General features: G+C 43.7%; 1 protein-coding gene across 1 annotated transcript in view; it reads left to right on the forward strand.

Annotated features, from left to right (window-relative positions):
- VWA8 (von Willebrand factor A domain containing 8) overlaps positions 1–21462 on the forward strand; it is a 1363176-nt gene that overhangs the window by 881056 nt on the left and 460658 nt on the right. The window contains exons 30-33 of the mRNA XM_086935029.1: positions 1384–1500; positions 7787–7851; positions 9572–9697; positions 13397–13506. Coding sequence (XP_086791155.1) covers positions 1384–1500; positions 7787–7851; positions 9572–9697; positions 13397–13506 — 418 coding nt within the window. The remainder of the gene's footprint in view (positions 1–1383; positions 1501–7786; positions 7852–9571; positions 9698–13396; positions 13507–21462) is intronic.

Genomic DNA, 21462 nt, shown 5'->3' on the forward strand with positions numbered 1-21462 from the left:
CAGTGAAAGTTGTGATGCTTGACCAGTGCTCTCAATTGCCCCAAGAGACAGACTACTTGTGTGTGGTGGAATACTTGAAGGTGTGGCAGAGGCAGGCTACAGGCGCCTTTGCCCATGACCCAAGTCTGGTAGCCCCCACTCAGCCTGATTACTTTCTCGATATTTGTGCACATCTATCCAGAGTGAGACGAAGGTAGTGTATTCCTGCTGAAGGGGGGGCCATTTCAGAAGTGTTTACTGCTGAACACACCAGTGCTGTTCACCTTGTGGATTGCGTTTTACTCCGATAGCCACAGTTATCCGCCTAGCAGAAAAGTCAGATGCATATTTCTGTGGGCGTCCATGGTATCCTTGCCAGAAAGGGCTGTGAGGTATATATAGCTATAAAACCAAGAGAGGTGGGCAAAGATGTCAAATACATGTTCATTGTCACACCCTGGGAGATTTGTTTCTTCATACCTTCCTTGCACTGCACTCAGCACTATTAAAATATTTCTGTATGTTGTTATTAGGCCTGGGCGGTAAATTCCGTTCCGCTCGTGAAATTTCGCGTTCCGTGGAAAACGCGGAATTGCCAAAAATTCCGCTGCTTCGCAGAATTTTTAGCTTGCTCGTGCTTTCAAAATGCGTGCCCGCGAGATATTTCCCCCCGAGCAAGCAGGCAGCGTTCGCGAACAGGAAATAAGCATCCCGAACGGGCGAAACAAGCAATTCCGTGTGTTCGCGAAACTCTGCACGTGCTCGTGGGATTTTTTACTGTTTCGCGTAGCTTTGCGTAGCACGACTACGCAAATTCCGCCCACCCCTAGTGTTATACCAATATAGGATCTTACAATATACATGGCACTCAGTCATCCATTATACTGAACAAGTTATAGCCAATCACAAACATTAAAAATAATCTAATCCACACGTTTAGAGATTTTAAAAATAAATGTTTTAATCCAGTGTTACTAGTAGCTCACTTAGGTGCATTCTATTGCATGCAGTTTAGCTTATTTGTGCCTCTAAAGAAGGAACCAATTTTATAGAAATCAGTCTCTGCCATCAGCACCATTAAAAGATGTTATTCTGCAGCCCCCTAGAAGTTAATATCTGAAACCTGGACTGCGTTAGTATAATGATATCACATGTTGTCCATTTTAGCTTTTGGCCTTTTCCAGGTCTTGTTTCATGATTAACTATTTTACTTCTGTCTACAGCAAAGAGAAGTTTAAAACATAGCTCGTGCGGTGAGTTCTGAGATAGAATCAAATACTTGTCATTATGCTTTCACTAGCATATTATCTGTTTTAGTTTCTGTGTAAATTTTGCTAAATTATTTCTCTGAATGCATCGCCCTGTAGGCTAACAGCTGAAACATGTAATGTTCTCAATTTACAGAGTAATGTCATCTTGCTGCTTGATACGAACAGCGGTGCTCTGCGTCGCATCTTTCTCTCAGATGATGGTCAGGAAACTCCAAAGAAATCTTCTTGGTGGGGCAGCAAAGAAGCAAAGGTAAGCTGCACTCCGGCATGCATGGTGATCAACACTGCATCAATGGTTATTGACCCTGCATTGTCGGTAAGCAACAGTGGCCAACAACCTCTCTCTCGTTCATCTCTTTCATGTGGTGGACAAAGTGTGATAATGGGCATATTTATGGAACAGTGGTGCAATAATATAGCTCGATATGGCCCACTGAGGGCTCTACCGGTTGTTAAATGTCTTGATCCATAGTTATAAGCCAGCGCCACAGGTGAGGGCCTATAACGAGGGAGAGGGCCTTTAACTACCAGTATAGCCTGGAGACTGGGTAAACAAAACTGTTGTCGAATAGTTGAACTTTCAGTTTTCATGGGATCTAAACCGAGGCTTGGATCCCCAGCCGAATCTCCACATTTTTTTTGCAACTATTGGAGATCCTTCCTCTGCTTTATTGGTTCGCAATTCACATTTGAATATCAGGATGTTTTTTTCCCTATAATAATTCTCCTTTGCAGTATCTACTCTGTAGAATATTTCCACTGAAAGTTATCCTTAAAAGTGTGACCAATGTTGTCTAATCCTCTGCGAATCGACAACCCAAGCTATGGGCTTCTAGCCTAATTGCTCTTCTTAGAAAAAACGAACTCCTGCTACATCCACTTTCATAAGGGTATTCAGAAATGTCTCCATTTAGGTCATAATGTTGCTACAACACTCCTGGGATGGTTTACCCAATACCCTAAAATGTGTGGCCTGTTTGGCATTCACCAGAGACTTTTCACATTTATTTTTTTAAACTGTTTTTATTGAAACAATAAGCAAGTGACATTACACATCACGACATAAATCAGACAATTTCCACCATAGTACAATCACAGTAAGCATTTACATCTGTCTTTGGCAATTGTGTGCATAGCGTATCACCCCTTTAATATACCCTCCCTGTAATCCCACTACATCTTCATCCTTCCTCCTCCTCCTCGTCTGAACTATCCCCCTCTGACTCTGGCAGTGGGTCACAAATGTCTCCCCGGTAGGTGTTCCACATAGTCCAAATTTTATTCCACTTCCGTGGGGTGCCCTTGTTAGCATATACTGTTCGTTCAGTGATCATCGTCAAGTCCATGTTTCTGCACCATGATGACAATGTTGGGGGTTCTTCGGCCCCCCATTTCTGTGCAACATCCCGTTTAGCAATCATGAATCCCAGCGTGACCCAATTCTGCAGGTGACGGGACAGATCGTTGGGTTCCCATACATTTAATAAACACTTTCTCGGGTCCGGTAAGAGTGACACTTTTGTAGTTTGAGATATGGTGCACAGTACTTGTCGCCAATAGCCTGCCAAAACTGGACAGTCCCATAAAATGTGTTAAAAGGTTCCCTCCTCCCCACATCCCCTAAGGCAGAATGGGTGTGCTGCTCTCTGTATTTTGTGTAAGGTGGTTCTCGTGTAATATATGCGGTGAAGGACTTTAAGTTGCACTAGCCTGAGTCTACTTGAGATTCCCACCTCCTTAGGCGACGCTATCGCTTACTGCCATTCCTGATCATCGAATTCACCCACATCTGTCGCCCTTTTGGCTCGAAGTGCGGCAGTGGGGTCTGGTAAGTTATTTAGTAATTTCCGATACGTGAATGAGGTGGCCCTTTCCTCCATGAACTCCGTGAGTAGCCGGTCTTCCAACGGGGAGACCTCCGTCAGCTCCGTTTCTGGCGGTATCACTTTTAATGTGGCGTGACGTATTTGCATGTATCTAAATTTCTCATTTGCACCTAGTTGGTACTGTTGTTGAAGTTGCTCAAAGGGCACCACCGTTCCCTTGTCCCACAAGTCACCTACCGTTGAGAGTCCTATACTATCCCAGTGCATAAAACCCTTACTACTTGGTAGGTGCTCTAATCTTTTGGTGTCCCATAGTGGGGTCATTTTGGTTATCACCCCTTTCCAACCCAAGTTTGCTTGTGCTGTGTACCAAATTTGGGCCGTGTGTTTAGTAGGGCCAGTCAACTGTGAGATCGAAGCTTTGTTATACAGTACTGCCGGCATATTATTTGCTCCCAGTTGTTCCCTATCTGCCCTATACGCTGGGTCAGTCTGGGGTATGTGGATCCAGTGATTTATTATTTTAAGTTGTGCTGCCCAGTTGTGCAATCGGAGGTCGGGAAGTGCGATTCCCCCATCGTACCAGCTTTTATAGAGTTTCACTTGAGCAATACGGGCTGGCCGTGCGCCCCATAGAAGGCGTGTCACTTGTGCTGCCACCTGTTGAAAATAACCGAGCGGGACTATATCTGGTGTGTTTTCTAGGCTGTAGAGTAATCTGGGGAGTGCCTTCATTTTATAGAATGCTGCCCTCCCAAGCAGTGTAAGGGGCAGTGACGTCCAGTGCGCTATGTCTCGTTTCAGTCTGTCTAATGGAGGTGCCAGGTTTTTAACAAAAAAGTCTGCTTGAGTTCTGGTAATGTGCATTCCTAAATACTTAAAGGAGTCTTCTGCTATCAACAGCGGGCAGTCCGCCCGGAGCGTTGGGGGAGGCCCTTGTAAGATGAAAATGACTGATTTAGTCCAATTAGTCGTGTATCCCGAGAGTCGCCCATGGGAATTGCAAAGATTAAGAAGTTCCGGTATGCCGCTCTCCGGCTCTTTGAGATACACCAACATGTGGTCGTCGTAGTGCTACAGTTGGTCCTCCCATCCCTCTCTCCAATCGATGCCCTTAAGTAACGGGGTGGTTCTAATCAGCGTTGCTAGAGGTTCCAGTACTAATGCAAAGAGTAGCGGGGACAGGGGGCACCCCTGTCCTGTACCCCGTGATAGCGGTATTTCCTACGATAAGTGGCCATTAGCCGTTACACAGGCCACTGGTGCGGTATATAGAAGCCGCACCCAAGCACAGAATTTGGGGCCAAAACCCACCTGCTTCAGCACTCCGAATAAATATTTCCATTCGACCATGTCGAATGCCATTTTCGCATCCAATAATAAAAGTGCTGCTGGGCCCGTCAGGAATCGGGCCCTTGCCAGTGCCCCATGCACGCGCCTCAGATTTCACTCTTTTTCAAGCACTTTTGCCACATAAGTCGGAAATGTCATCATGGTGTTCTTGACTGGATGAAATTTCCGTAGCGCTTTTTTCCCTTTTCTTGAAACCGTTCTCTATGGTAGCAAGTTTTGTTTCTAACATAGACGTGTTTCAATTTAAGAGTCCTCAAAAGAGAGCAGCCTACTCTCTGTTTTACCTGCCTTCTAAGGTTGGGCCTCCAGAAAAGCCATGGGGGCCCTCTCTCCTTTAGACATGCCAGTCATACTGCCCTCTTTGGAGGTATCACTGCCTTTCTAGTCCGAATATGACCTGCCCCTGGGCTGTGAAAAATCTTTAACGGAAAACTGCTCTGGTTTCTTCTTTGGACATGGCTGTAAACAACTCCCCATCTCTTCTGTCTGTCCCAGGGCCTCTTCATAAAATTATGTTTCTCCAACAAGCAGCCGCCCTCAAAGTCAGCAGCACCTCAAGGAACTAGCCTCCCCGATAAGTGGGCTGTCATGCAGTCTTAGATATGGAGGAAACCCCTATCCATTCTTTCACTGCACCCCGTTCATCCCTCAATCACCCTTTCACCCAAGATTGATATTGAGAAGTGCCTGAAGATCATATTTCGCATTCCAGCCGGGATTGTATAGGTATCAGTTTTACGGTAGAGCATTCCTGAGATCTGCAATGTGAAAAATCTTTTCAGGCATACATATTTGAGCTCATATGATAGAGTTTAGCAGCTAAGCTATGTTGAATCATCTCAGCTGGGAGGTATGTCTGGAACATGTAGGAAAATACTATCCAATATAGTAACATGTTTTATTTTTAGTGTCGTTTTATGAGATGTGAGGAATCTGCAAGGAAATAACATCCATTAAACTAAGTTATTTAGCTGCAGAAAACAGTATGTCTCATGGATAAGTGTATACATTTGCAGATATTTCCACATGAAAGGACTTTCCAATGGCGAGTACGGTGCCATGCAGAAATACTTAATATATGTGAGATAGTGAGGGGTGGATGCACATCACATTACGAGTCTTGTTACTTATGTAGGATGCAGGCAAGATGTAGGCACTTTTCTTTCTTCCTTGCACCAAAGCTATGCAAAAGTGTCAGTAACCCCAGTGTTATTCAGAGAATACTCCAAGATGAGGAGATTCTGGAGAGGACAGAGGTAGCCCTGTGAAACAATTCTACCTTCTTCATATCTCTACATTATGGAAATACCAAACATTTTGGTAAAAGCAATGTGTTAAGCTAAGGACATGCTGAGTTTCAAAAATATTGTAACGTGTTACTGTATGACACCATTTCACTGTGAATCTGGTTTGTTGTTTTTGATTGACAAATGTGTCTTGACAGTAAAGATGGGAGTTATACATCTATCCGGAAACGTGTAGTTGTAAAGTGCAGTTTCGTGAAGGGGGAGCTCGGGTTCACAATTTGTACAGCGGCCATATCTGCCTAAAACTCACACTTAACTCCAGGTACCAGCATTTATTGGACATTTGTACTATGTCTTCCACTTCTCCATGCTAGCAATTTCTTTTGACTAATTCCACCATAATTTGGAAAAGGACACTTCTTTGTACTAACGGAGAGGTCTTTTTCCATACTTTTTGAGTAATATAATGTAGATGTGGGTAACACGTCTGCTCTGATGATCAACGGAGTATTCGAAGCCTCTGCGTGATTGAAACAAACATCCCTCTTTGAAGTGCAGTATTTAATCCCCAACGGACCTAGAGTTGTGGTAATTATGTGGTGATTACTGGTTGAACCTCTTAATAATTCCTAGAGTTACATGTTTTGTAAATTAACTTTTCCTATGCCCTGTAACATAGTATGGTTGCAAAAAAATAATAATAATAAGTAACATGGAAAATACACTTCATGCCACATGTTCAGAAGACATTTTCCGTAGTAGACTGGTTGATAGACATGCGTTGTAATAGCATGGATTTGGGTCTCCTGGTAAGCAATGAAAGTGTTGAAACTCTATTGCACATACAGGCAGTGCAGACTTCTTTTGAATCCGTTTAGTGTAACAGCGTATCTCATCCTTACACAAAAGACAACGGTAAGTCAAAGGACGTCACCAGCTGCTCCATACTACGAGAGCCATGGGAAATCACAGATTTTGCCTTTGTACCAAAAGGCCCAATGGTGAAGTGGCTATAGTCACTTTCTGCAAAACAGTTTGAAATACATAGAACAATGACACAACCTAGCTCCTGCTTAAAGTCCTACAGGAAAGCCAAACATGTTGGGTTTGCAAATGCTTGTTCATGTAAGAGTTGATTGTAAAGTCTCTAAGGATTTGCTGTTTTGTCAGATGGAGTAACAGATGGCTGTTATTGTAAGTCATATGCATTTATTGAGTGCCTCACTGTAGCAACCAAAGTCTTAGTGAATGGGAACTTTGTTTCAATATTTGGGTTTGAGGTCAAAAGTGAGTCTTGGGTTATTTTCTTAAGGCTATCATGTTGAGTTTGTTGCAGGCGATTGGTGCCAAGTTCCACAAAGATCAACTCTTGCAAAGGATTTAGTATAGGAATATGATTTAAAGAAATTCTCGCTGTCTGGGTTGATTTAAATGCTTCTGAGGTTAATTCTGCCCTCTGCAGATGGCTTTCTGTTTCCTGATTAGATGTGTAACAGTGTTTCATGATTAGGCTGGGCAATGGGGCCCATGTCCCTAGGAAGGCATACTTGGGCTGGGTGATGATGCCAAAGAGCTTTTGAATGCTGTGATGTGGAGTCTTGTCTTTCTTGGATTGATCGTCCCGCGGGCATCGTTTTGAGTTGTTTTCAGTGGAACAGTTCATTACTTCAGTGTATTTACAGATAACTCACTGCTGGAGTCTATTTGTGCTTTCATTGTTCACGAAGGCTGATTTTTGTCAGGTGGTTTTCTAGTAGGAATTGCGGGATTCATGATAGTAAGTTGCTGTACACATAGCACTGTGTTAAAACATGGTTTGTTTGTGATTACACATTGAAAGAAAAAGACAACACAGGCTGAGAAAACCCGCAAGCATATCTTCCAGACCATATCTCCCCCAAGATGTTCCATCCTGGTTCCATGTGTTAATGGACACAGGAAAAAGACTTCAATGTTTCACTTATTTGAAAGCACTGATGGTATTATGTTTATTAGTATTAAAATGTTCTTGACGTGAAGCATAGTGAGCTTTCCACTAAGCGACTATGTCTGACAATATACAGTCTTTAAAATAATTTGCATTTATTTTCAATATTTATATTTTTTGTAGGATATTCACAAAATGTGCCGGGAATTCTCACACAAAAATTGGCTGGTGTTTTATAAAGAAAATGGGTGAGCTCAAGAGATTTATGCTTTTCTTATTTGTGGCAATTTGTGACATTTTGGCAGGGTCTATTAGTGTGTGTGTACATGTTCATTGGTATGTCTTTTCTAAAAACATACATGTATAGGATAAACCAGTATCTCACATAGGGATGATGTATGAAGACAGACTAACACAGTAAGTGACTTGCAGCAGATCATGGTGCAAATAATATATGATGGTGCTCCACTCTCATGTGTGGCAGGCTCTGTTGTGTTTCACAGCGCTATACCTTTCTCCTTCTATCCCTTCACTATTCCTTTTACAATACAAATAACAGACTAACATGTCCACCGCTCAAATGAAATTAATTTCACATTTCCCTCCACTAATTCACCACTAATCCTTAATAGGTTCCAGAGTAGCCTGCTACTTGCCGAAAAGTGCTACAACATCTCATCAGGGAAGCAAGCGCTATATAAATGCAAACCCTTCCCTTCTCCATCCCTCCGCTATCCTTTTCAATCCAAATAACAGACTAACATTTCCACCACTCAAATTAATTTAATATTTTCCTGGACTAATTCACCACTCATCCTTTTCTGGCTCTGGAGTAATGCGCTACTCGCTAAAAAGCACTTCAACACCTTATCAGGGAGAGCAAACGCAATGTAAATGTAAACCATATCCTTTTCTATCCCTCCACTATACTTTTCAATCCAAACAACAGACTAACATATCCACAGCTCAAATTAATCTCATATTTCACTATACTAATTAACTAACAATCCGTTGTTGGTTCAGGAGTAGCATGCTACTCGCCGAAAAAGTAATTCAACACCTCGTCAGGGGTAGTAAGCACTATATCAATGTAATCACAATACCTTGCAATATAGAAAAGCTGGTGCTTTGAAATTTTCAGGCACTAAGAAGCCTGGATGCCCATTTGGTATTTGTGTTTGTTTTTCTTTTAAATTTCAAATCCCATGTGACCATCAAGGATTTAATAGCAAAAGATATTGCCTGCTCTTGACACAGAAGTAATTTTCAAGATTATGCAGTCTTGCACAAAATTCCTTAGTCTCTCAATTAGAGGTGAAACTGGTGGGAAAGAATATTTCTGCTGGAATTATGTCCTTTTTTAGCCCAATTTATTCTTTCCTATGTGTGAATGGGAAGTAAACCGGCTTCGTTTTGTTTTGTTGTTTCTCTGACGTAATGTGGTCTTCCCACATTTTCAAAATTACTCTATTTTAGCAGAATGAGAAAATGGGCTGTTAGTCTTAGTCACATACTAGTCAATATTTTTTTGCTCTCTGTTCCACAAAAAACATGTACTAACCGTATCAGTCTGGAACACACCCCAAAAAGGACAGGGCACCCTTAACTGACAGGTCACGTCCCATCTATAGGAAAATCAAGACACCACAAACATGTTTCATAATTTTGGGGTTTTTTTTCAATGAAGTTACTATGCAACATATTTTCTGTTGAATTAAAAACGTATGTTCTTCTCTGGAAAAAATTTGCGGTTGTTTTCTAAAGTTTTGAATTCTTGCTTGAATGTTGTGTAGCTTTATTTCACTCTGTGTACACCAGAAATGCCTTGTCAGCAGCTGAGTCTATTTCTCTACTGTTTCATGCAGCGTCAATGATTGTTCCATATTAAAAAAGCTAAAAAGGTATGTCTAGGTACGCGCACTCAAAGCTTATAATTTAGTTTTTTCCCTCATCTCTACCTTTTTGCAGAAACCAGCTCAACGTGCTCGACGTTTTAGAAGGCTGTGCTCACAGCATATCCTTGCCTATCAACATCAAGTCTGTTTTCCTTGTAGCGGAAGACCGCTGGCTTCTTGTAGAAAGCAAGACAAATCAGTACGTTGAACATATTTGTTTAAAAATGTGTAAAGATTCCATTGCCATGGCTTTTCATGTTAATGCACATTTATGCAAACTGCTTATTGCTCTGCATACATTACCTCATAAACGTATGCCTGTCTTACTATATTTTCTTGAAGTTTCTCTCTAATTCTCTCCTCATTCATGAGATTTTCATCCCCACAAGCTCTCTCCTCAAACATATCTCTGTTGTTAGACTTTGTTTAAATACTTGTAATTATTTAGACGTTGCACTTTTTTCGTCTAAGTGATGTAACATTATGGGCCCGATGTAGGTAAATCTCATTTACCGACTCTAGAATACCGAATGTTACCGAATCGGTATTCTAGATTCAGTAAATGAGATGTAGGGTAAAAATCGATAATTTTTACCGAATCGGTATGATTCGGTAATTACTGAATCGGTATTTACCGATTCGGTAATTGCCATTGATTCCTATGGGCTTTGAGGCCCATAGGAATCAATGTCAATTACCGAATCGGTAAATACTGATTCGGTAAAATTACCGAATTTTCAAGGGGGACAGGATGTCACTTTGACACCCTGTAGCACCCCTGATTCTGGCTTGTGTGCCATGTGACACACAAACATTCCCTAAGGGCATGCCCTTAGGGCATGTATGTGTGTCACATGGCACAGGTGTACATGCCCAGATGTGCATGTACACTGGAATTCATTATTTACCACGAAATATTATTTTGTGGTAAATAACGAATTCTTGAGGGGCTGTGGCACTGTTTTCAGTGCCACCTACATCTAGATTTACAGAATCGGTTAATTTACTGATTCGGTATTTTACCGAATCGATAAATTTACAGATTCTGTAAAATTGAAGCCCCCTACATCTTAAACTCCAAATACCGGTCGGTAACGGCCGAAATCGGCCGTTACCGACCGGTATTTGGCCACCTACATCTAGCCCCTACATCCCAAATGCCCAATACCGGTCGGTAACGGCCAAAATTCGGTAATTTCGGCCGTTACCGACCGGTATTGGGCCACCTACATCTGGCCCTATATCTACTAGTTTTATTTTCAAAGCCACGTGATCTCGTTTGATTAGACATTATATTCATTACTCACTTTAGCAGTGTAAGAGAGCTATTTGAATAATTAATTTCTAAGTTTGCGTTTAATCGCTTCAATGTGCCAACAAGAACTTTGGGATAAGGTTCGACATGGCTATTTGAAGCAAAGCTGCCCTGTGCTTGTATGTTTCTGTGAATGTCTCCCTCTGTCAACTTGACACGCACACAAGTCCACTGAGGGTTCTCTCACATCCTGTCTATGAGCACCAAGGCTGGGCTCTGATATTGAGGGGCACTCAGAGAGGCTACTTCTTTGCAAGCCTGACTACCATCTCATCAACCCAAGCTCTGAGCACCAGTAGTGGTGATAAGATCAAGCCTTTTTTACCTGTGTATGTATGGACTATAGACCCACCAGCTCCTTCAAAGTAAAATGTGTGTGGCCCTCTTTACTGGGGTCCTATGTTTTGGGAGATGTGTGGAATTCGACTATTCAAATATTTTGTGGATATGGGTTCATGTGCGTTCTCTCGTGTGGTCTTGAATAGGTGAATGTTGTAGTCCACTGATTTCAATGTGCATGTGTACCTCAACTTGGTGGACGGCTTTGTGCAAGTTTGCTCTGAACCTGAACCTAGGCAATGGCTTGTATCTCTCTCTACAAAACCATTTGTCTCTGTTGGTGGGAAGAAGTTGCAGACCAACCCCTTGAACTAGCTGAGATGAAACCAACACTTTACCGTATCCATATATGTGAATAATTAAAAACTAACTTGCAATGTAAAAATTATTTCAATGTAATGTTACTGTCGGTGTAGTGATTTGTGATGTTGTGTCCCGATGTAGTGACTTCCAATGTTGTACATCATGAATTAATGACAGTCAACCGTTACTGCAAAGTGTGACCCTCGAAACAAAATCGAATGAGGAGAAGGGCAGCTATTAGAGAGAACTGGTTTTCTCCAAAATATATTCATTTTGTATGGTTTCTTAAAAGATAGGAAATCACTAATGTAAGCATGGGACGGTGTAGAACCATATTTCTCTCATTAGAAAAATTAAGAAAAATGTGGCGATGAACTCTGGTCTATGGCTCCTGTCGGTACAGCTTTTTCTGTCTCATGGCACCTCTGCACTTTCCAGCTATAATAGGAAAGTTCTGCCGGCAACCAGGTGTCATTTTACAAGACTTAGACTTCTTGTGGTGTTTGGAGACGCTTTCTAGTTCCAGAAATTAGCAGTACAATTGGACACCCAATTCCCAGCTCTGTCATATATCAGGCAGATAGGGACTCTTAGAGGCCTTTTTAAATCTGCACCTTGCCGCCCTCCGAGAGTGATCACGCAAGTGACGGAAGGGTTTTGTTTAAAGGTGTAAAACCCTGATCAACTCATACCAAAGACCTTGCAGTTCTCTTTAGTAATATTGTCAGCAAACTGGCTCAGTTCCTGTTTTAGAAATCTGTTTTGTGGAGCAATTATGCCGGAGTCCTTTTTACTACATAAAACCTCAATGCCAAAAGTCCTTAAGAGGGAGGGTGTCCCTCCTGCTTAAGCCAAACTCCTCCAATGGCCAGCTCTGTTCTCCCTCCCATAGATACAAGAATGCCTCTACCCCTTCAGGTCCCAGTTGCACCTTTCCCATTCTTTAAGGGGGTTCATCTGTCTGGGAATACCTGCTGTACAGAAGGAGACCAAGAAACCAATTATGAATCAGACGGAGTGGTACCCCTTGTTGGGATACCGCCCAGCTTCATTACCAGTGTTGTATGTTCCTGCAGTTACTGTTGTTGGAACACTGGATCCGGTTTTTTTTAGGTTTGTTTCTACATCCGGTATGACCACCTTGGACTTCAGGGCAGTTGGTGAGGCCACTGACTCAGACCTGGCCACACAAGAACCTTCCAAAGACACTTCCAACCCCAACCTGTTTCCCCTCCTTGTGACCGGCATTGCCCCATCTCCCATTTGCCTCCTGCTCACAGGATGAGCCGAAGATCTGAGATAACTATGAGGAAAAGGACCCAGTCAAATTCACCCATGCAAAGAAGGAATTATTGTCTGGAGTCGCTAATTCCAACCTCAGTAACTCCATCCTTATATCGCTGTGCAACTCGTAATCAGACCCCCAGTGTTGTACTTTCCTTTGATAGGGATATGTGACCTGGTTGGAGAGTGGGTGTCAAGTTTCTCTCCATTCCTACAGACCAGTTCTCCAGCATACCCCTGAAGTCAGACTTTTGGCGCTGTAGCCCCAGAAAAAGGAGGGGTGAAATAAGACATTTAGCTGAGCCACAAGGCATTCAGCCAGAGAAAATTTGCATTTTGGTAACACTTCTGCTAAACTTCAGGCAATCAACAGGACAACATAGAAAACGTAGAAAAGATTAGGTTAAATCATCAGAGTCTAATATTTCAACCCTTTGATTTTTCACACTTACTTACCTACCTTCCGCCATTATCAAATCTGTTCAAAACATTGAAAAACGTTTGTGAAGGGGTGTGAGGGTTTAGAGTATAGGGAAAAGATCGATTTTCTATTGTGCTTTTGTGAACATATATTAATCAAAAAATGTGTAACATTAATTGTCAATGCAGAAAATGTTTATTCTGTTTTGATAGCCTTCTTTTCTTTACCACTTTCAGAAAATTCCTCTTAACAAAGCCATTAAATATGAGCGCGGAGAATGCGGGAGTGTGCCAGCTGCATGCAGTCAGCGAAGAACCCAACAGCACTGGATTTGGGGTAACATCAGGTACAGCCCATCTCCTTTACCTGTCCTGTATCCTCAAACCAGTGGATCCCTTCGACCTGTTGGTGATTACTGGAATGGTATAAGTTCCTGTGCAGAGATTTTATCAAATAAATATGTAGATATTTCTGTTTGTGTCAGGAACTAGAGTGATGCATAGTCAGTCCATTAAAGTACTGAATGCTTTTGTCCTACACATTCCTTTATTTTGACTAACCTTCCAGACCAGTTTTAAAGGTATCACAAATTGTGCGTGTTTCAGCATGCGTTTGTTACACAGAGAATTAAACGTAAATCTCATGGTTTAACTCAAAAGCGCAAACATACACTGGTAACCTTAAAGTTTGGACTCTCTTAGATTTTTAAAGAATTGTTTTTGACACTGGGCGACCAATTCCAACAGGGAGAAGGTCAGGAGGGCCGACCAGGAGTATTAGGACAGTTACCTGGTCATCAAAGCACTCTGAAGTCCAGTTCCAACTTTTATGCTTAGACCACCATAGACTTCAGTGGAGGGTCCTGATGCAAGAGATACAGGATGCTGAGGGTGTTGGGTCGTCAACGGGGAGCTTCCTGGGGTTGTTCCTTAGTCCACGGTTTAGGCAGGGTGGCTTTGGCCCCAGAAGTTGATGTCTCTTGGAGCTCATTTTGTCCCAGCAGAAGTCCAGTTTCGACTGGACTACTGGTCTCTGGTCATAGCAGATCCAGCATTTCTTCTTGGTGGAGGCTAGGGTTCATCTTGGGGGACCAATCTGTACTCTGACAACTCTCCCGGGTCCTCCAGACTCGGGTGCAACTTTTGAGTATCGAGGAGTGGTCTTCTTGGCTGCACGTTGGCAGTCAGTGGCAAGTCGATAATTGTGGCTACTGACTGGCCAGGACAGGCTACTTCAGCTATAATGGCCCTGGTGCTGGATCGAGGAATCAGCTGCTTACGATGACTTCTGGATATGTGTGGCCTCTACCTATCTAAAAGTGCACTATTCTGCCCACTCCCAAGATGTCTGAACCCCTGTCTTGGTGTGGGGAGCATGGTAGCCGGCATTTGAGATGTGGCTACTTGAAAAATACACTCCCACAGAAAAAATGGTTTGCCAACTGGTTTGCCCTCTCTGTTACTGCCGCCAGCCAGTCTACCTGAACAAAGGGTCAGCCCTTCCTGAGTGTGGTTGCCGTTTGCCTCTCAAAAGCGGCTTCCACTTTGAAGCTTGCCTTTTGGGCTTACACCCTATGTGGCTCCCTGCGTGGGGGAGGTAACATCTCTCCCACCAGCAGGCCTATTGTTCCTGTGGTTGGGAGCTGTTCACACTCCTCCCCAGGAGGGCAGAAGTCTTTCCGGTGGCCAGCATCTGTAAATGGCCACTGGAGAAACTGGGCAGCAGAGTGGCAACTTTCATAAAGTTGGCTTTCCTTAATAGTGACATTAAAGTCAACTTGGGCATTTAGTCAGGTTTAATGCCACGATTAAAGTGAAACATTGAGGTACACATTTTGGCGGTCCTATTCAGGAATGAGCACAGCTGAGGGATCTGCATGTTACCCTGTACTTGCCAGTGAAGCCTCCAGTTTTTCCACAGCAAAAATTGCAATTTGGGGCTTTTACTATTAGGACATGTGAAACTACATGTCCTATATAATACTATACAGCTTCCTACATTAGGAATCAATGGACTTCCTTAGGGGAGCCATATCATTAAGTGAAGTGTGGCATTGCAATGGATTTAAATGGCAAAGTCGATCTAGCAGTTTAAAACTCTCTTCCAGTCGGAAGTCACACTCGGTGGCACAATCAGTGCAGCAGACTGGGTGGACTTGTAAACTTACAGGCCCTGGACACCCTTGGTACCATAGACTTATAAGTGAGTTAATTTATGCCAATTCAACATACATGTTGTAAAGGATTAGAACCCTGGCACTGAGGTCTGGTTACCAGGCCTCAGTGCACTCTTGGAGTTGAAAAACCAGCAGCATCAGCCAAACCTTTGGAGGCGATCATGCAAAAAGAGGCATTTCCTTACATTTAGCAACCTTCTTTATTGGTCAGCCTCCATCTGTGCTCAACCCTGGAACAAACAGCCTCTCTGTCTAGCTGCCAACAGACAAGTCGCAAGACAAGATAGCTGCATGTTGACTGGTGCTTCACCTTTGGGCCTGTGCATACAGGGGGTGTTTTTTATGCTGACCGCACTCCTGTCTCAGCTCAATGGAGAACATGGACTCCAGTCAGGTGGCGCAAGACTGTGATCGCAATGACCCAGCTGCAGCTGGACAGTACAGTCATGGAGGGAGCATATAATTCCACTCTGCACTGCGACACGTGGACTACCCTCAGCCTTACTTTGGGGAAGTGGCCTCCAGCTGGACTGCACCAGAAAACCAGACAGACTAGTGATCCGACCAAGCCTTCTACCTACTAATTGTGGTGTAGCTGGTCTGTCAGCACCATTCGGGTATACAGTGCTGATTGGTGATTTTGTTTACTGCAGTGCCTGAGGTGCCGTAGGAGTGGTATTGGGAGCCAGGTAGCACATGGCTGTGATCGTATCGCTCTTGTGGCAACTCTGCAAGATTGATGTAGACACAAAGGGAGCACAAAATTTCCACTGCAAAGTAAATGGTATATGCTGCTTATAGACAAAGACCTGTGCAGTTAAACACTGTCTCTGAACTCTATAAGGTTAAAATGCTTGCTGAACCTAACCAATCGAGGAATTTTGTAACTACCTCGATAGTTACAAAAGCTTAACAAGGGGGCCCCTTGGAAAGTGTGCGCCCTTGGCTAGAGCCCTCTTTACCTATGCCTTAAAACGTCTCTGGCCATTAGTAAATATCTGCTATCCCTAAGACATATGCATGGTTTGTGTGTTTATATACATTTTGTATTTTTTAAGCAGAGAGTCTATTAGAGATCTTGCAATAGCAGCAGAAACATGTTGACCTGTTAAGAACTGGGTTCATTATCCACCTTGAGTTCCCCCACACTTTTTTAATGTACCAACCCAGGCGTGTCCTAATGAAAGTTTTATGCTCTGAGGTTAGGATTTTTAATCCACACTCATTTCTTATATGGACTAACCTAGAATATTAGTTTGCACTATACATTTTTTCACAAAGAGCTCTCACTTTATGCTGATGAGCCCACTCGCCCTCTTCTAACAATGATCGGGCGAGTGTAGGTTGGTCGATGACACCTGGGTGGGTGTGTGAGGTCATACCATCAAATTTTTAAAAAAAGTATTCAGAGGACAGGCAGACACACCACAATTGTGAGATTCTCTTCCTTTTGACATCCTCACCAATACCGTTACTGGTGTGGGTGTTTGTTGTTTTTTCAGCATTGCGCCTGCTTTTTTGTGCATATGGTTACTGTTATAGGGAGACCGGATCTGGGCTTGTATAGTCTCTCCTTGCTCCCCTCTGTGTCATTGGTAAAAAGATTTACTGTAGGCCATGTGCATCTTGCCATCAGCACTGAAGTAGAATTGGAATCTATTATTAAAGCAGATATTTCTGGTGGTGGTGTAATCCCACAAGCCGACAAATCTTTTATAATCTCTTATTGGGATTGTTTGCTTTTATGCCTCTACATCCTGACTTTACAAAGGCTTCAAAGCACTTACACAACTGTGCAAAAGAGACAGAGCAACATTAAACCAGAGAGCCGTGGTTAAATTATAAATAACTTGCAATGCACAGAGAATAGGTGTAAAAGTAAATAACATTCTGGCATTTAAAAATGTGTTTTGGCACCAGTGTAGTTCTTAAATACTGTCACTTAAGACCAAACTTGTTATTTCTTTGTAAAAGACAAGCAAATAGGCCTATAGGGTTTATTGTGTTTCATTCTGTTTTGAAGTTGTTGCGGGGTGGGAAGAACGGGACGGAAACTATGATGGCTTACTGAAGGTTTTATTTTACTCAAGAACTGTTTTCTTCTCCACACAAGAGAACCAGCGTTATCCGGGTTTTGGGCTTTCTTTTCTTCCCGAGATAGTCCTTTTCGAAGTCCAGACCGGTCTTCTTTCTTGCTTCGCGGGCGTCTGGTCCCAGGGAACTCCGTGGTGGCGTATGGAAACAAGCATTTACAATGCAATGGTTTTGCCTTTGTTAAAGTTAGAGCTATTGGCATTGCTCTTGACATTTTTTTTATTTATGTTTTTTTTAACATAAATAAATGGCATTGTCATTTACAATAGCATGGCAGGGCACAGGGAAGGGGGGCGAGGAGAGACGAAGGAGAGCTGCGGGCTCAGGGAAGGGGGGGGCGAGACGAAGGAGAGCTGCGGGCTCTTGTTGTAATGCTTGCATGGATGAGTTGGTGGATGCATGCATGGGTGCATGCATGGATGGGTGTATAGATGGGTGTATGGATAGATGCATGGATGGGTGGATGGATAGATGCATATATACAGCCAATCCCTCAACAATTTATGCAATCCACCAACCCATCCAACCAACAACCCATTCCATGCATCCACCCATCCATCATGCATCCATCCATCCATCATGCATCCATCCATCCACCCACTGTGTCCCACTCCGACCCCTCTAAATATAACTCATTTTTTCTGTATATAGAGATGACTGTATTCACTAGTATATGCAGTAGACCTTTCTACTCTAACATTCCTATGTGACTCTTGCAGTACATCTATTCATATCCCTTCCATATGTATATAGAAATATAACGAGAATCAACAGTCTCTTCTTTGTGTGACTACATCTAGTACATTTCAATTGTTTTCCTGTTTGTATCTTTTACTTAACGCATGTAAATCAAAGTCCTTAGGTTTGGCAACTGGTTCTTATGTAAACCGCTCTGACACCTTTGGGTAAAGTTCGCGCTACATAAAATCACATTAAATAAAACTTTACCCCACAAATCCAACCATTTATTTATTTATTTACAAGTTTGTACCGCGCTACGAATCGACTCCCGAAGGAGTATCTCCGCGCCTTTTAGCACCTTCAGCGAACAAAAGAGACACTAGCTGTGTATTGTCCTAACCTCGGAGTGGAATTCTATTTCTGAAAGAGAAAGGTTTTAAATTTTTTCCTAAAAGGAAGGTGTTCCCTGCACTGTCTGATAGATAAGGGAAGGCCATTCCACAATGTTGGACCTGCCACAGATAAAGCTCTAGACCCCTGTCTTGCCTTCCTAGCCATAGGTACGCATAACAGAGCCTGTTTGCAAGACCTGAGAGATCGTGTGGGAACATACGGGATGAATTTGTTGGCCAAATAGGCCGGGCCTTTCCCAGTGAGACATTTGTGCCTAGGCTTACATTTTACGGCCTCGAAGCACACAGAGAAGGGACAGTTTACGAAGTCGAGGCTTTGTAGGGTGCATGGCAGGGGACAGTTTTAGGCGCCAAGGGAGGGTAGGGAGCAGAGTCAGAGTACTTCACGGAGGTAGGGGGCAGTTTTTTATGGTTCAGGGCAGGGGGCAGCGGTACTTTTTGGAGCATGGCCTTATTTTAAAGGGCTCAGTTCAGGTGGAGGAACGGCACAAAACACCAGGCAGACAGAGGGCAGAAGGACACAAAAACGAGGGGAAACAATTATAACTGAGGGCAGATTGGCACAAAAAAACAGGCAGACAGAGGGAAGAAGGACACAAAAACGAGGGGGGGGGGATGATTGTAACGGAGGCCAGAATGGCACAAATCACGAGGCAGACAGGGCAGAAGGACACAACAAGAGTTCTAAACACACAAAGCTATTTAGGCTTTCATCAAGTTACAGGAACCCCCATCCATACACCACTGCCAAGCACAGAAAAGCAGCTAATAGAAGGTAGAACTGGTGGCAGAAGGCTCGATGTCATTCTTGCTGATAAGTACTGGAGCACGAGCTCTGCTGTGTGCAGTGTGAACCCCTGGAGCTCCAGAAGTTACTGGGGGCAACAGCACCTCTAAGGGAGCCCCTCTGAAGTCCTCCATTAAACGGGGAGAGCTGCTTTGATGCATCGGGATGCTGCTCCACAAACTCTGCCAGCCTTGACTACCTTGTTATTCTAATAATTCGACATTTAAATGTTATCATTTAAATGATGTCAATTCCTTGCCATTGAGGTTAAAGGTTGTGTGACATCACTCCTTGTCTTGTAAAATGTTAATTCATTCTAACTTCTAAGAACTTTCTAAAATGAAGAACAAAGGGGTGCCTGACAGAGAATATGAAGAGGGGGGGCTGAAACGCAGCAGATCTGTACTGAGAAAGAGAAGGGAGGGGATGCAGGCAGGAAAGAGGACGGGAAAACAATAGAGGAGGAGCGGGAGTCGCTGATTCAAGGCTGGGTTTAGAGGACTCCAGGGCACGAACCTACTAGAGGCCATAAACCATGGGCCAGGGCGGGGTTTGGGACTATGGGAGGGGGCCCTTTTGAGGAGGTGTCAGAGCTGGGAGTCCTTCATAGGTAATGCAGCAGAAGCTCCTGCGGATGCATGATACGCACATAAACCAATGTATTCTTCTGAACACACTCTTCAATAGAAAAGAATTCTGAGAGGAGCCGCAGTGGGTGCTATGAAGCCGACCTAACGCACACTGATGTACATGATTTATTGTTTGGGTTGAGTCCGATAGCAGCACGACATGTTGATACACTTGGATCTACGGGAGTTCGTATGCAGATTCAGTAGAAGGACTATATGTAAAATATGAATCTAATGCAGGCTGAAAATGATTTGAGCTCATATTTTTGAGGAATGAGAAGGAACCATAATGGACTGTAGGGATAAAAATTAGTCAAAACAAATTGATATGACAATGCATTCGATTTGTATTTAAAAAAACACACAAACAAATTAGGCCTCATTATGGGTGCAAACGTGCAGTGGCATTAAGACACAGTAAGCATTCAGTGACTGGGTGGGGGGGAGGTGTCAGCACATCTGGTCCTGGGTCGAAAGGTGCAAACAGTAAGTGGGGTAAGTAGCCTTACGCAGCACCGTGTGAAATGCACGAGGGACGGAGGTCACAGGGGTAGTGGAGGGGACAGCAGCGCTGTTCACCCCGGTGGGGCTGAGACTGAAACCAAACGCCACCATTTTAGGACTTGGTGCACTGAATGTTGAACGGATCGGAGGCTGTGTCCGGCTGGTTACACATAGCTCTGCCGCGAGCATTTAAGACAACGCAAGTCTTGGTTGGGAATTTACAGGCCGGGCTGCTGCGTCCCAAGGTCATTTAGCGCCTAAAGCATTGGAGCCCACCTCTCAGAGCTACTTTCACAGTCTCTGCCCTGGATGGGCATGCCCTCGGATGCCGACTGTTCTCTGTCTGAGTCTTTCTACTTTAGCTACGCGACCGCTCTGTCTCCTGGGGCAGTGCTGCCCCCTTCCCCCAGCACTGGTAAATTGCACTAATGACAACCCTACTGACTACATTCAGCCATTCACGCTGCAGCTTCTGCCCATGCTCAGCACTGGGCGCCTAAACCACTGGGTGCTAAAGTAAAGCACCTCTCTTTGACCATCTGTCCCCCTATTCACAACAGGGCAGCGCTGCATTTCTTAAAAGGCGAATGCTGTGTTCACCTATGTAACCCCTGGAAAGTTCCCCCCATCTCCCACCCCCAGGGAGGCTTTAAGTAGCCGCAGGAATGCCAGGGGCACGGAAGGTACACATGAGGCCATGTTTGCAGTAATTGCTTCCACTACCCCTGCACACAGCACAGCCCGGTGCACATGGACCAGCTTTGCCTTTCACAAAGCCTGGTGGGAAGATGCCTGTGTACAGGTGCACCGAGTCAGCAGAATTCGACCTTAAGACGCGGCTGAGACTCAGCAGCCCACCTTCGCAGTACCTAGGAAAAAAGAGAGATAGTGAGAAATGGAGAGAGAGGGGAGCCGAGAATAAAAAGAGAGGAAGGGGAGAAGGACGGAGAGCGAAAGGGGAGAGAGAAAAAGAGAGGGAATGAGAATAAGAAACAGAGAGAGACGAGGATAGAGGAGA

Source organism: Lissotriton vulgaris, chromosome 8 (genome assembly GCF_964263255.1).
Source record: "Lissotriton vulgaris chromosome 8, aLisVul1.2, whole genome shotgun sequence".
NCBI lineage: Eukaryota > Metazoa > Chordata > Amphibia > Caudata > Salamandridae > Lissotriton > Lissotriton vulgaris.